Source organism: Dermacentor andersoni, chromosome 6, assembly GCF_023375885.2.
Source record: "Dermacentor andersoni chromosome 6, qqDerAnde1_hic_scaffold, whole genome shotgun sequence".
Classification (NCBI taxonomy): domain Eukaryota; kingdom Metazoa; phylum Arthropoda; class Arachnida; order Ixodida; family Ixodidae; genus Dermacentor; species Dermacentor andersoni.
In genome coordinates, this window is record NC_092819.1 from 42,981,698 (window position 1) to 42,996,728 (window position 15,031).

Below are 15,031 nucleotides of genomic sequence, written 5' to 3' on the forward strand. Positions count from 1 at the left end.
TCATCATCAACGCCTGCATCTACGGGATAAAATAGTCGCAGCTTCGCCCGATATGCGGAGCGTCGATAGCGATAGCAAATTAGTAGACAGCTATACGAAACAAGGATAGTAGTTTTATCCGCCGTATAAATTTGGAAACATTCGCTTACTAACTGAATTAACAAGCGTGATGTGAGCGCGCACAGGCAAACTTGAAAACGTCACACTCGGCGACCGCGGGCACTCGCTGTCGAAACATTTGACTGTTTTAGAATAGGGACCCCAATAGTTTGGGGCCCCAAAGAGCTTTGCGGGTGTTAGCGCTGGGACACGCAGGAGCGAAGAGCTTTAGAATAGGGCTTTGCGTTTGCGGATAGCGTCTTGCGCTGGCAGCGCCACTACTGCGTCAAAGTAAAGCTATTGGAAATAATTAAATAAAATATACCATTTTATGATAAGAAGAGTCATCTTAGCGTTCGTGTTTTCGCGTTTAATTACAATTTAGAGGTTATTCCAATAGGAGAAACAATTAGCTGCGCTTAGTTTTGAGCATACCCAACCTTACGTGTTCACTACCCAAGCTAAGCCGCGTTAGCCATACGAGCCATCATATCCACAATCGAATTAGGAATCAGCTGCTTCTAATGAATCAGTCTCCATAACACACGTTAGTTGAGAGAAAGCGATAACCGCAGTCACTTCTCCTAGCTTGCGAACTTCACGCGTCACCATGAATCGAACCCAGTTTGGTGCCAGGTTAGAGTCGATGCTTCGATGGGTGCCGCCATCTTTGTTTACGGAAATCTTTTGGGGCAGCTTTCGGGTCTCCCGCTAAATCAACGAAATAGCGTGCCCGACGCAAAACACACAAACGCATTTTGCGTCTCGCGCATGCGCAGTGGCTTCGACACTATTTCTTTGGGGCCCCAAAACGTTTTGGGCCCCAAAGCATGAGCAAGCGCAGCGGTAGCAGCGAGCGAACTTCGTGCTGTCCATCGCTTCAACGCAAGCTAAGCGGAGAGAACACAGCACGTAAAAAGGTAGGAGCCGTCTGCAGATCGCTTTCAAGTTTCGGCGCGCGCCACCTCGCGCCGCCGCCCAAAGTATGCACTTGCCGGCGGATTATAGAAGCCACACCCCCTCCCTTCCGCGCTGCCTCCCCGCTTTCCTCCATTTCGCGCGCGAGCTGGAGCCGCGATCGTAGGGAAAGAAATCCAACAAGAGGGGACACTCGGCGAAAACTGGCAACATTGGATTGGATTGGAGCCAACTTTATTTATGCCTGCAGTTGGGCTTTCGCGCGCCCCGACGAGGGCCTACGTCATCCTCGAAGTCGCCGTTACTCGGCGCGGGTCTCCGCTCGCCGTTGCCGGCTCGCTGGGTCCGTGCCTTTCGAGCGCCTCGAGGACCTGCTGTACGGCCCAGAGCTGATCGTCTCGGTCGTAGCTCTTCGCGGCTGCCTCGAGCCGCGGTGGGAGCGTTCTTGATTTTGCTTTTTCTGGATATTTAACGCAGTCCCACAAGATGTGCGCGTAGTCTGCGGTCTCCCTCCGGCAGACTGCATATATCTGTCGGATATGTCTCGGGGTACATGCGATTCATCAGTCTCGGGCTCGGTAGCGATCCGGTCTGGAGCTATCTCAGTACTACCGCCTCCGCTCGACTAAGTCTCGGGTGCGGGGGTGGGAGGAGGAGGAGAAGGAGGAACTTTATTATTGCAGAAACCGTTGCGCGGTTTATTCCTGGGTGGTTGCCTCTGACAGGGCTCCACTGACGATCGCGGCTCGCGGGGGTGGGAGAGTCCTGCGAGCCAGGCGGTAGGCCTTCGTGATTTCATTGTAATCCGTCATGCGGTGCTTGGTTCCGAACCACGTCGGACGGTCTGTCGCCGGGGCGCGGTTGGTTAGCGCTCGCGCCGCTGCGTGTGCCGTCTCATTATGGTTCTCATTGCGTTCCGACGCGTCGTCCGCGTGCGCCGGGAACCACTTGAGTCGTACTTTTCGTTCTTCTAGTTTTACCGCTCGCAGTACGCGCTCAGCCTCTCTGCAGATTTGCCCCTTGGCGAAGTTTCGCACCGCCTGTCTTGAGTCACTCAGCACCGTGTGGCAGTCTGCGTCGGCGATTGCCAGGGCGATGGCTACCTCCTCCGCATGTTCCGCTCCGGCGCTTCTCACGCTCGCTGCCGTCCTCGTGGCGCCGGTTGACGCCTCTATGATGACCGCTGGGAAGGCATTCCGTTGGTATTCGGCCGCGTCCACGTACCGCGCGTGTTCGGCGTCGGCATGCTGGTCGATGAGAGCCTTGGCCCTCGCCGCTCTTATTCCCTTGTTGAACTCGGGGTTCATGTTCTTCGGTATGGGGTCGATTCTGGTCTGGCGTCGGACCTCTTCGGGGACGGGGAGCTTCATCTCCACCTCGTTCGAGCGTCTAACGTAACGGCTAGCGTCAATCCCATCCGTTAGTTGACGCGAGCATCGGAAAAAACGAATGTGAAAAGAAATTACAGACAACGTCTTAATTTTGTTTATTCTTTCCCACTAAAACTAAAGAGTTTTGCGTAATAATGAACTTATACTTTGCGACTTCTTGCGTCAGATAGCAACAAGCTAACGGCATGTCAGGCGCGACAGATGCATGCGTCATGCGTCAGACAGGCCACCGAAGCCAGCGAAGCCGGTTGCGCATGTGAAGTTCGCCTGTTCGGTGACCCGTTTCTTCTGGATGCAGCGTGTTTGTTGGGCTCCCGGCGTATTCTTGCGTTCCTTCTGCACTTCGACACAACACCAAGGCACTATTGGGCTACGGCAAGGTGAGAAATTTTGTTGGACACTCTGCGACGCATTTCAAGCAATTCTGGCTTCTACGGCACCAAACCGAGGCTTGTGACGCAATTAGCGAAAAACTGCTCGGCCGTCCTGTCGTAGTTCATTTGAGTTAATTACTCGTACTGGGAGGTGTTTGCGACGCTTTCTATGAGCCTAACTTTTTTCGGTAGTTTTCGGCCCGCTCGTCGCACCCAGCTTTGTGGCGCAGTTAGTTTCGCGTACTGAATCTAACTGGGACAAGCTCGTGACGCATTCTCTGACCCCTAAAGTTATTGTAATTAATTTCGTAACTTCTTGGGATACTTTTCATGCACCCTCGCCACGCCTAGAGTTGTGAGGCAGTCAGCAAAAAACAAGCCGACTGGTGACAGATAGTTTTGCGTGTACTGAATCGTAATGAGACAAGCTTGTGACGCCCTTTTTAGAGCCCCGCAACATATACCTTCTTTCGTTATTCACGCCTGTCGAAGACGCGACGAGCGATTGCCAAGAGTGATAACACTGGAGTGTAAGAACGAGAAGAAACGGGGTTAACTGAGGGGCCCGATTTCTATTAATCATATCATGAGAAGCCAACAAACAGACACCAAGGACAACATAGGGGAAATTACTTGTGCTTACTAATTGAATTATATCAATGATAAATTAATGGCGATGAAAGTGGATGAAGAAACAACTTGCCGCAGGTGAGGAACGATCCCACGTCTTCGCATTACGCATGCGATGCTCTAACCAATTGCGCTACCGCGGCGCCGTTTCCCCATCTACTTTCTTGAGTATTTATGTGTTACTACTAGAATTAACCTTGGGAGTGTTAGCTAGCGCCACCACTCACAAACCTTGGCAATTTTTGATGAGTCAGATGGAAAGCTCTCCATTAAGTTATGATGCATGCTCTTAAGGTCGTTCGACTTGTCCGTGTGTGCCAGTCTATCCAGAGGGCTTCGTTTGGCTTTGGATCCACGGGATTTGGGGCTTTGCTCAGTGGAATCCAGAGCCGGAACCGGCCGTGGCGCACCCTCGAGTGGTCGCGCTGCTCCGCGGGTGTCGTTGGTGGTCTCCATGGTTGTATGCCTTGACCTCTTGTGTGTTAAGGCGATCCGAGGGTCTGTCAGGCCCGTGTCCTGTAAGGCCGACATGGCTGTTTGTGTGTTGAGCGCAGTAGCTCAGTCCCGTTACACCACAGCAGCCCCCTTGCCCGGGAAGGACCGTTGGTCCGAACCAAAGTCCCCCGCCCAGTCAATCCGAGTAAAGGGAGAGTGCCGGGGTCAATGTACCGAATGATGTTGGGTTGATGAGAACATGTAAGCTCTGGGGCATGGCACCTCCGGGCGCCAAGTCCTCTTCCCATTTGGCAACGGCACGTGCATAGGGAGACGCTCGGACATCGGGAGACGCTCGGACATGCATAGAGAGACGCAAAAGACACTACCATAGTGTGCTCCGATAGTTAGAGCCGTGTTGTAAAACTTGATCCTGTACTTTTTTTGAATATAATCCTTTTTTCATTCTCTTCAACGACGCTCGGAAGCTTTCTGTCTCCCGGCACCTGGCACGGCAGTACCAATGGAACCTTCGTTGGCGGCGCGGACTCCCGACTTCACAGCAGTGGCTGGCAGCTTATGGGATCTGTCGTTGGCTGCATCGGTGTAGTGAGTGCTACGTGTTTGCTTCTCTTTTCGCCAGACTCATTAGCGCAGGCAGTCGGAAATGATGTTCGGTTATATTAGTGATTTTGTGTCTCGTAGACCAAGAATTCTGTGTCTCGGTGGCTAAATTGCTAGTGGGGAAGATACACAGGGTGCACGTTAAGCATGGGGAAGTTGCAAATCCAAGAGCTCCTCGAAATTCATGAGCAGATCTGCATTTCGGTTGGCCCTGCGAAAGGAAAACAGCAACGACTGGAGCTTTCCCACAATAAGGAATGGAGTTCGGAGGAGGCCGGTGAGGCCAGGAAACTTATTTTGTATGGAAAGAGCGCTGACACATTCTGCAGTCTCCCGATGGTAGCGATAAGGACGGGCTAGCTAGTGCCTAATGTTTGCTCTTCATGTCGCGAGAACTCTCTCTAGTATAAGAAAGCAGTTGATAGGAGAGTATGGGTGTTTTCTGATGGGCACTGTTTTGGAAATTCCACCTTCTTTAAATAAGGAATTTCAGTTTTAAGGAAGGGTTAATTTTGAAGGCAAGCAAATTCGCTATGGAGAAATTTGAAATGCAGGTCCTCCTTCTAATCTGCGAGGAATTAGGCCTTTTCGCCATCTCCACCAAAACAAAAGATGCAGTCCTCGACGTCATGAACCTAGAAGTGACGGTCGAGGAAGCTGACGAGGCTTGGGAAACCATTGTTGAAAGAAAGCAAAAGGCAGAGAAGTGCGAGAGGCAGAAGCGGGAAGAAGTAGAAATGCGCGAGAAGCGCGTGCGTGAAGACGCAGAATAGCGCAAACGAGAAGCAAAGGAGTACGAGAGGCGCGAGCAGGAGACAGCGCAACGGCAGGCTCTTGAGCGCAAAAGTCGGATACTTACACGGCAGACAGCACTACGCCAGCTTCACACTTTCGAGGCACACGAGAATATAGTTAATTTCCTCGCCAGTTTTCAAAGTGTGTGTGAGAAAGAGGGTGTCAGCCGGGACTTGTGGACCGAGAGATTACCAGCGCTAATCTCGTTACGTATCGCTAAGTGCTTCATGAACTGCTTATCCAAGGAAAAAGCGCGAGTATACGAGAAGGCTAAGAAAGCTTTGTTCAGCCACTTCGGTCTGGAATTTCTCGCCGACTTCGAAGGCCAAGAAAGAGAGAGCGGCAGAACTCGCCACCAGCGGCAGAACTTGGGTCGATTTGCTGAAGTTGAGGAGCCGGACGTGGTTGTCAACAACAGTCACGAGGATGTTCGGCACAGCAATATTTCGGGTCAACAGCACGTCAACCAGTGAAGATACTACTGGGGATGTCGTCGTCAAGGCAACACACGTGGCGGCTTGCGGTAAGCTACTGGTAAGCACCTCTAAGGTTGAGCTTGGTGAACTTTTGTCCCCCGGACAATGCTGACCAGAGATTTTCAGTCTGGGGCAGCGGGTACTTCTCGATGGTAGGGACGGGGTTGATGGTAACCTTGAAATCTCTGTAGATCCTGACACTGCCATCTCGCTTGAGGACTGGAATCATAGGGGCGGCCCACTCACACGTCATGACGGGCACCAGGATTTCATCTCACTGTAACCATTGCAGCTCCTCGGTGACCCCATCATTCAGGTGGAACGGCAGTGGGTGAGGCTTGAAAAAACTAGGCTTGGCTCCCTCAGGTACACAGATGTCGGCCATCGTGCCACCGAATGTGCCCACTCCTGGCTTGAACAGGGACTTGAAATTAGTCAGGAGGCTTGGGACGTCTTTCACCGCATGCAGGACGGCTTCCTGGTACTCTGGCAGATGAAGTCCCAGTGTGTGAATCCAGTTTTGGCCCAGCAGCGTTGGCGATGACCTCTTGGTTAAGTAAAGGGGAAAGATTGCCTCTCTGTTGGCAAAGCGAATGCTGACTCTGGCCTGACCCTGGACCTGGGAGAACTGTCCGGAGTAGCTGCGCAGCATGACAACCAAAGCCTCGATAGACACGCGGGGAAGGTACGCTTGAACAGTTTCACAGCCATGAATGACGTGCTTGCCCCTATGTCCAGCTCCATGGAAATTTAGTGCCTGCAGACTTCGACGGTCAGCATGTACGGTGACACAGACAATGGAACAAGGCCAGTGGGCCACATGTCGAAGATTGGCGGAGAGACCAGAGCCCATCCTCGTCGCCGGTGTCGCAAACCGCCTGGGTTCATGAATAAGAGGGCTCGAGGCACTCTTTGTCAGAGTGATGCTCTGCAGTGTGGTGACGGTGAATGATGACTGACCGTGAGCTGCTGTGCTTGGCGTTTATTTGATGTGATGATCAATGTTGCCCACCGAACCTGGCAGGCCACCGAGCCTAGCGGGCCGACAAAAATTGTGCCGTCGCAGGCTGTAAATGCAAAGTCACCATATCCATTCCCAGCGATGGACCTTTCTTGGACCGACCCTGCTTTATCTGCCGGTAGCTCCGCAGCATGTTGCTGCTGTCAGTTGTTGAAGATGTCAGTTGTGCTTCACACGTCCACAGCGTACAAGCAACGAAGTGTGATTTTTTTTCTATGGAGCAAGAGACGAACGCCCCTTGATATCCACTGGCAAATACAGCCCACGTATGGGGAAAGGTGTCTCACTCTGAGAAGTGTGAGGTGGTGGTGTTGTGAGTTCACAAAAGGTTGAGCTCACGTGCCTCGCTGACTGGCGACATTTCTCAAATTTACTTCTGCAGTGGGAGAAATGCTTGAACCGGTGTGAGGACTGTGCGAAAAAATAGTGTAAGGTACGTAGAATAGTACGTATAGTTGTAATTACCTGTACATACCTTATTTTGGCTAATAAAAAATAGGGGCAAAGACTTTCCGATTCACCCTCGTAGTTAGCGAATAATGCACGCAGCATGGGCAAGCTAGAACTCAGACCTCGATGAGCTGTGCTCAGTGACCGTCCTCAACAGTGCAGCATCGCCAAGGAGGGGTGGAACAGTGCCACTGGCCAAAGATACGACGTGGACGAGTAGCGCATCCATGAATGGAGACCGTTTTTGCAAAGATGTCAGCACACAGTCGTTTCCGCAGGTTACACATGCGGATTCTCCTTTTCTTTCCAGGCTGTTGTAATTTGGGGTGCGGGTTACATGCGGCGGCAGGTTATACGCAAAAAAAAGTGTGCTACCGTGCACCACTACACTTTTTAGGGCTTTACTTTTGCTGAAACCTTTATCGGCTGCGGTTCTGGTAGAGAGAAAGCGTTTTCCAGTTCAGTTCTACGTTTGTGCGTAGGAAGGACACTTTACACATGTCACTCTTGCTGTTGCTCTGGCACTTGCCACGGTATTCCAGTGGCTATAACATTGCGCTACTGGGCTCGATGTTGCGGGTTTGGTTGCACCTGTGGTGGCCACATTCCGATGAGGGCAGAATGCAAAAATGCTTGTGTACTGTGCATAGGGTGAACGTCGAAAAACCTCAGGTGGTCAAAATTGCTCCTCATTGAGAAGTGCATTCGCTGGCCTGGCTTGTCTGCAGGATTTTCCGGCCTCTGCATTATAACCGATATTTTGTCTCGCACGGCTGCACTCTAAGCTGTAGGCATGCATTGAGTTCTATGGGAAGATAAATGGGAGTCAGAAAAGTCCGCATTATATCCAGTCCCTAACTATATATGCCTATGCTATAGGTGTCAGAGCTGTAATCACACTGATGTCGACATTCATTCTGAGATGGGCTTCGCTGTCATTTTTAATAAACAAATATTGCCCTGGTGAGGACAAGTCTACTCGTTGAAACAATGGAATCATGCTGAAGCTTGCTTTCCTTGTTTGGCCATTGTTAATCACTCAAGCCTCCATCTTTCTGTGACCCCTTTGCGTGTTTTAATTTACTCGTGCCACATAGGATAATCCAATTCCTACTTGTGCTGCGTCGTCATCAGTGTCACTATTGTCGTCATCAGCGCCACTATTGTCATCATTAATGTCACTAACACTAGCCTATCCTTATCACTCGATCTTGGATGCGATCTGTGGTATTTGAAGTTCTCAAAACCTTGAAACATTTAGCTACAATCTCCAGGGACACAACAAATCATACATTCAAGATACCCTCAAACATGCCAACAGGGAAATCAAAAGCAAACTGCAATTGTACTTTGCTGACTTTAGCTCGCCCTCAGTGTTCCGAAAGAGAAACTCAACAATGCTTTGTTGTATTTCATTTCATTTTCTCGTCATTACGCAGAGGTTACATTTGATGTTCTTTTTGTAAAAATAATATATGGGCATTTCATGGGTGCTGTAGGTGTACTGTATCCACCTCGCAAAACAGCGTTCGAAATGTGGTGGCCAAGATGTTGCTCGCAGCACCTGCGTTACACAAGAGCATGACCTTTGAGATTTTTTTCCATTACTCTGAGGGAGCCATTGTTTGGGGATCTTGATGTTGACACCAGCTATATGTATGAGAACCAGCAAGCCCCGATTGCACTGTTTCTCTTGCAGGTGCAAGAGACATATGCGCCGGAAGGGCCTGGCTCAGGCTGCCCACTGAGCAGCCTCAACCTGTCTCACAATGCCTTCGAGAGGCTGCCTCCCATGCTGGCCTGCAGGGCGCCCCACCTGGCTCGAGTGAACCTCAGCTACAACGGGCTGGCTTCACCCGGCGAGCTGAGGTTCTACCCTGTTAGTCTGCGTCACCTCGACCTGTCCTCCAATCGATTAGCTGTGTGGTGGACGCCAGCAACAACTGACACCACCTATGCTGCAACTGGTAGGCTCTCAAATCTCCAAAGACAATATTTCCAACCCCTTTTAGGAGTTCTTGTCTTCTTAAAGCCATAGAAAGCATTTATGGAGCAACCCGGAAGGCAGAAAAATGACAGCAGTGATGACATTGTGTAATGTACGGTGTCAACCACTGCTTGGGGGAACGCTTGATTAGTATTTGATACGATATGACTTCTGGCTAATGCGATACGATACAATGGTATGATACAACTTCTGGCTCATATAATGCCTTACGCAGACATGTTAATGAAAGATTATTCTGCAATCCTTCATCCTGAATTGAAGATCCTGTGAGTGCTTGAATGTCAGTGAGATGTTCCCACTGAGAGTGGACAACCCTGCACATGTAACCAATGAGTCCATGCACTGATATCCGGTTTTTGCGAGTGCACGATGGGTAGGCAAAATGTGCACCCTGTGTCTGACGTGTTCTTACACCAATTATTTTCAATGTTTAGAATACACTGAAAGCTGATAGGCTCTCTTGTTTCTGGCAAGACATATTGGGATAGATCTGCATTAACTGTGTGTATGTGTATTCTTTTTAACATAATGCAGTGTCGTCAGTTTGTTTTAACAGATGTGGCACAGGGTGTTTTAAAGGAGTACTAACATGACATTTTTGTCTTGCCACATTTGTATGTTTATGTTAAGTGAAGCTCCAAGCCCTTAAACTCCTAGAAAGACATTCTGGCAATAAGCAGAGTTTCCCAAAATAATTTATTATACTGCTTGTTTATATGAACCAGTTTCACTTTCCATACCCAGCAAGTATATATGCGGCATACTGGCTTGCTTTGTTCCAGTGATTGCTGCAGGTGCGATATACAGGAGCAACCAACAGAAACAAGCACAGTACTCTTTTTTTTTTTTTCAAGGAACAACATTATCATGCCTACCCTTATTGCTACTCAGCGTCAGCAATTTGCTCTGTGCCATGATTTCATAATATTGTCAGTGATGCCAAGTCTGGTATTCAGTGACTAACGTTCAGATCAAAGACATCTTTAAGCATTCCTTGACCTTCACATTTGCCAAGTGTAATCCTTTTATGTGCAAGAAGCACATAGTATATTTTTGAAAACTTTGAAAGTATGTGTCAGTTCTCATTTAAGCTTTCCTGTGGCCTCGTGGCACTGCCACGTATGCATCCATCTAATATTTTTTTAATGCCAGCTGAATGGTATCTAATGGTGTCGGCACAGGGGGCAGCTGCCTGCACCAAAGCCATTGGCGTCTGGAGAACCTGCGCACACTGCTGCTGGCCAGTAATCAGCTGCCAGGGCTCCAAGGTCTAGTGGGGCAGCAAGACGGGAACGACTCCAAGGTGACATGGCATGCTGTCTTTAAAGGAGCACAAAAGGCAAAGATTGAATCAATCAAGAGTGTTTTGATTACTCTTCTGGTAACATTGTAATGTTTGTTCTGTGCTGATAGATGACTCAGTTGCAGGGACGAATTGCAATCAGCCTTACATTTCTACACTTCAAATCATCTGCAACGAACATGATCTGTTACATAGATGCAATCCCTCTGCCCTTTCTTATCACTGAACTGTCTCTCCTTGTCTCTTTAAGCTGCACCGACAAACTCAGAGGCCATGCTCTGTAGATGCCTACTGCCTGCTGTAAATCAGAGGTCCGCACAGAAAGTGTTCCATACTCCTATTGGAAATGTTAGAGAGCAGTGTGAAGATGTAGCGCAAAGTTCAATGGGAAATTTAAATTAAACTGGAAATACTGCACTTTATTTCGTGTTATAATGCAACGACAATTGAATTTAGCTTATGGCAAGCTTAGATAAAGTTATTTTAATAGTAACTGTACTCGCTATTGTCATTCCCTAAGCCCGTTGTTTACTATGGGTAACAATTGTTGTACTTACTCTATTGTTACTGTGTTCTTGCAGGCTCGATGGAAAAACTGCAGTTTGAGTGGCAAGATCTGTGACGTGCAGGGAAAAGTTAGCATCCAACTGAAAGTAGCATGAAGCTACCAAGAAGCTTGTATGGAAATCTTCGAAGGAAAGCCATATGTCCAAAGTTCTGTAGTTATCATGCTTTGGGAGAGTGCAGAGATGGGCTGGTTGGTATGTGTCATAACAAAATAGAGACGCAGTGCCAGGGCCAGACAGAGGGAGAACTCTGGTGAAGTGTGAATAAATAGGCATGTTCCCTGAGACAGTCGTTGATTCACGGGACACTTTAGCCAACGAAGCATTTCAATAATTCAGCGTATTGCTTGAGACGGTCATGGATGCACTTGATAGTTTGGTTAATGTTGGAAAGGGCATTTCACATATATTATTACTCAGATTTTCTTTTGTATATTTTCATTACCTCATTCCCTCGTTTCTCCCTCTTGGCACCTTTATTTATATTCCTTGGATGCAATTAATTTTGGTTGATGGTAAGTGCTTCATTTGTGCCTTCCATTTGTCCTGTGCCTGCGTGGTGTCTCCTTTTAGCTGCATCACGCTTTATTTGTTTATCGTTTGGCACAACATTATGTTGCCATGCACATTATGTGACATGGTAGACCTTGTGATTTTCTTATATTTGTGCATATGCGGCAATTTTTTTTTGCCTCTCTAATTGTGCTGGCTCACTGTGGTCTCCTACCACTCCGCATGAGGCTGCAGGTTTGGTACCCCGCCTTGGTTAAAAAGAAAAAAAAATTATGGGGTTTTACTTGCCAAAACGACTTTCTGATTGTGAGGCATGCTGTAGTGGGGAACTCCGGAAATTTAGACAACCTGCGGCTCTTTAATGTGCACCTAAAGCGAAGTACATGGCTGTTTTCGCACTTCACCCCCATCGAAATGTGGGCGCCGTCACCGGGATTCGATCCCGCGACCTCACGCTTAGCAGCCACCCCGCCATGGTGATCGTATTCAAATGGGGGTGGAATGAAAAAAATGCTTCGCCACTCAGAATCCTAGGTGAAAAGGCAAAATTGCCATCCATCTGGACTGTAGCATGAAGCCATGAAGGAAACCCGTAAGGGTTTCTCCAAAAAAGAAGCTTTGAAGTTGAAGAAAATTTCATCCTGGTTCAGTGGCCGAACCCAAGATCGATGCCTTTCCAGTGCAGTTGCTCTACCATCTGAGCTAACCAGCAGGCTTGAAGATTGCAGGGCCAGGCCAAATTGAGTGACAACTCAAAGCGTAAGGACACTGAATATGGCAGATCAGTTCTGCAGCAACCGACTTCCTCCAACTAATTGTCTTTAGCAGAACTGATGTGCCCACCCCCCTCCCCCGGGTGCCTGGAATTAATCCAGAGCTTCCCACTACAACATCTCTGATAGCCCATGAGTCGCTTTGTGATATTAAACCCCACAATGTGATTTGATTCCATTTTGACAATTCTTTTTCCCTCTTCAATTGTGGTGTGCAGCAGGTGCCGCTTTTTCCGAATCTGTCCATGCTGGATGTAAGCAACAACCTCCTGAGCGACGTGCCAGCAACACTGGCTGAGCTTGGCTCCCTCTCGGTGTTAAACTTGAGCGGGAACCCAGGCATCATCGAGCTGCCTCCACAGCTCGGCCTTCTGTCGAAGCTGTGGAACCTGAACATGCGTGGCTGCAGCTTGCACGAGCCGCTCGCGTCCATGGTGCGCTCGACCCGCTACCGCACCACTGACCTCGTCGGATACCTCAAGTCTATTTTCCAAGAGTGAGTGCATGGTACTTCTGCTGCTGAGGTTGCGGGTTTGGTTCCCAGCCGCAGCGGCTGCATTTGATGGAGGTGAAGTGCAGAAAAACTCCTGTGCTAGATTTTGTGCATGTTACGAGGCCCGGGTGGTCATAATTTATCTGAAGTTCTCCACTATGGTGATGCCCAAGTGTTCCTTTAAAATATTAAGCCCCAGTTTTGCGACCACGGTCACGCGACTGAAAAACCGAGCAGCGAGCGACTGGCCCAGTATAGCGGCTTTTCGTGAAAAGCGACCATTTGCTACTGGTCGCTTTGCGATCAACTTGGTCACGCGACCGCTGTCAGTGGCAGGTGGGAATGAGCCTTCAGTCTTGTGTGCGCAAGGGAGAAAAGCGGGGAGGAAGCGCGCCGCCCTCCGTCGCGCGCGATTCACCGAGGGGGGGGGCGGGGGGGGGGGGGGGGCTTAGGGTTCTGTGATCTGTAAATCTTTGTCTGCGCAACATGTTTATTTGCCTTGTTTGACGCGTTATACACAGTGACTTTTGCTTACATACGTATACTATAGATTTATTGGAGACTTATACGTATATTAAGATATCTTGTTTCGAGGTTTTGTGTATACATGTAGTGAACTTTGTTTGCAGTGACACTTTTTCGCCCTTTATCAAGCTGTATTTTCGCATTTGTATGTTCCATTGTATCGTCACATTTCTAATCTATATTTTGCAGAACTCTTGCTTTCTATATGGGCTCTCTGTTGAGACTATAATTTCGGTGCAATTACTCACAGTACACGACCGGCGACAGCTGATCCTGCGCGATACAGCCTGTACATTGGAACGAAGGACAGCGTCATTGCGATTTTTCCTTGGCCGTTGCATGTGTACAAAAGTATGAACAACGTTCTTGCATGACAAAGTTTCCCTGAAATATTTCTCATATTGTTAATTCCACGCACTTTACGTTTTTCATATCAGCGGCATGCACTGCTTTGCTGGTTTCGAACTGATATAGTTCTAAAGTTCGTGTGATATTTTCTTTACTTATTAAGTAGACAAAAAAACATGGAAGATCGAAATCAGTTATTTCTGGCACAACTTCTGGGACACACGAACATATTATTTTATAAAGAATACATGTTTGACTTGTCTTGACAGTGCGTAGCGTTCAAGAATTCTTCTGCAGCATCTTTCGCAATGACAATGCAGTTATTATTCATGCATTTGATCCCTCCGCAAATTCTATAAGCAGGAGGCCGAGCTGCAACGTGACCCCCCCCCCCCCCCCCCCCACTGCATCCAAAGGGAGGTTATTATTTTTGCACCATTTAGAAAAAGAAATCACGTGAGACTGCAGGATGCGATAATCAACAGTATAAATTTCCTTGGAAATATTGATGTCATCGGCATATAGAAGGAATGAAGACTGAATTCTTCATTCCTTCTATAGCGTGAAGGATGCCCGCGAATACACGCAAAGTGCCTCAAGTGGTCAGTCGCGCGGCAATTTTGCGTGCATTTGCGGGCTTCCTTCACGCTCGCAAAAACACTTTTATGTAGCACGTATCGAGCAACAGAAAGCTGTATCGGGAGTTTCTGATGTTGCTCTACAATTTTCACATTGACACTTTTAAACTAATTATAATATTTGAAAAGTTGATTAATCAATGAAGACTAATTATGCAAGTAGACGGAATGCAAAATATAATTTCGAGATTCTCCAAGCGACGGCAAACGACATTACCTTGGTCTATGTCCAGTTACTTATCATATGCGTATATTTAAGTCTTGGTGCATGGCAGTTGGGACATCATGTATATACAAGCGAAGGTGCCCCAGCTATCGCGTTGTCGGTTGGATGGCCGATCGCGCGGGGAACGGTCGAGCGAGGTCGGCACGATGATTTTATCGGTGCCGTCGACACGAAAGCGCGACAAGGTACGCTCCTCGATTGCGTCGTCGTTGGTCTGGTATGGTAAAATGGTCTCAGCGGCCCACTGTGCACAATAGTTGGCCAAAGTTTGGCGTCAGCGCCTTGTCGGTCTTGTATGACTCAGTGTTACCACGCCCTAAACGAGTACGTGAAGTCAGGCACGCGCTGCCACCACCAGCAAGTGATGGCCGACGCTGCAAGAAGGATTCGTGAGCAACACGATGTTCTTCAGCGTCGCCGAAGTG

The 15,031-nt window shown here is 48.6% G+C and overlaps 1 protein-coding gene across 1 annotated transcript; it reads left to right on the forward strand.

Annotated features, from left to right (window-relative positions):
* The first annotated feature begins 5,004 nt into the window (after positions 1 to 5,004).
* On the forward strand, positions 5,005 to 12,876 carry LOC126522111 (leucine-rich repeat serine/threonine-protein kinase 1-like). Its single transcript, XM_050170895.2, has 5 exons — positions 5,005 to 5,223; positions 6,035 to 6,223; positions 8,913 to 9,180; positions 10,403 to 10,524; positions 12,595 to 12,876. The coding sequence occupies exons 1-5, from the start codon at positions 5,005 to 5,007 to the stop codon at positions 12,874 to 12,876; spliced, it is 1,080 nt and encodes a 359-aa protein (XP_050026852.2).
* The last annotated feature ends 2,155 nt before the right edge of the window (positions 12,877 to 15,031 follow it).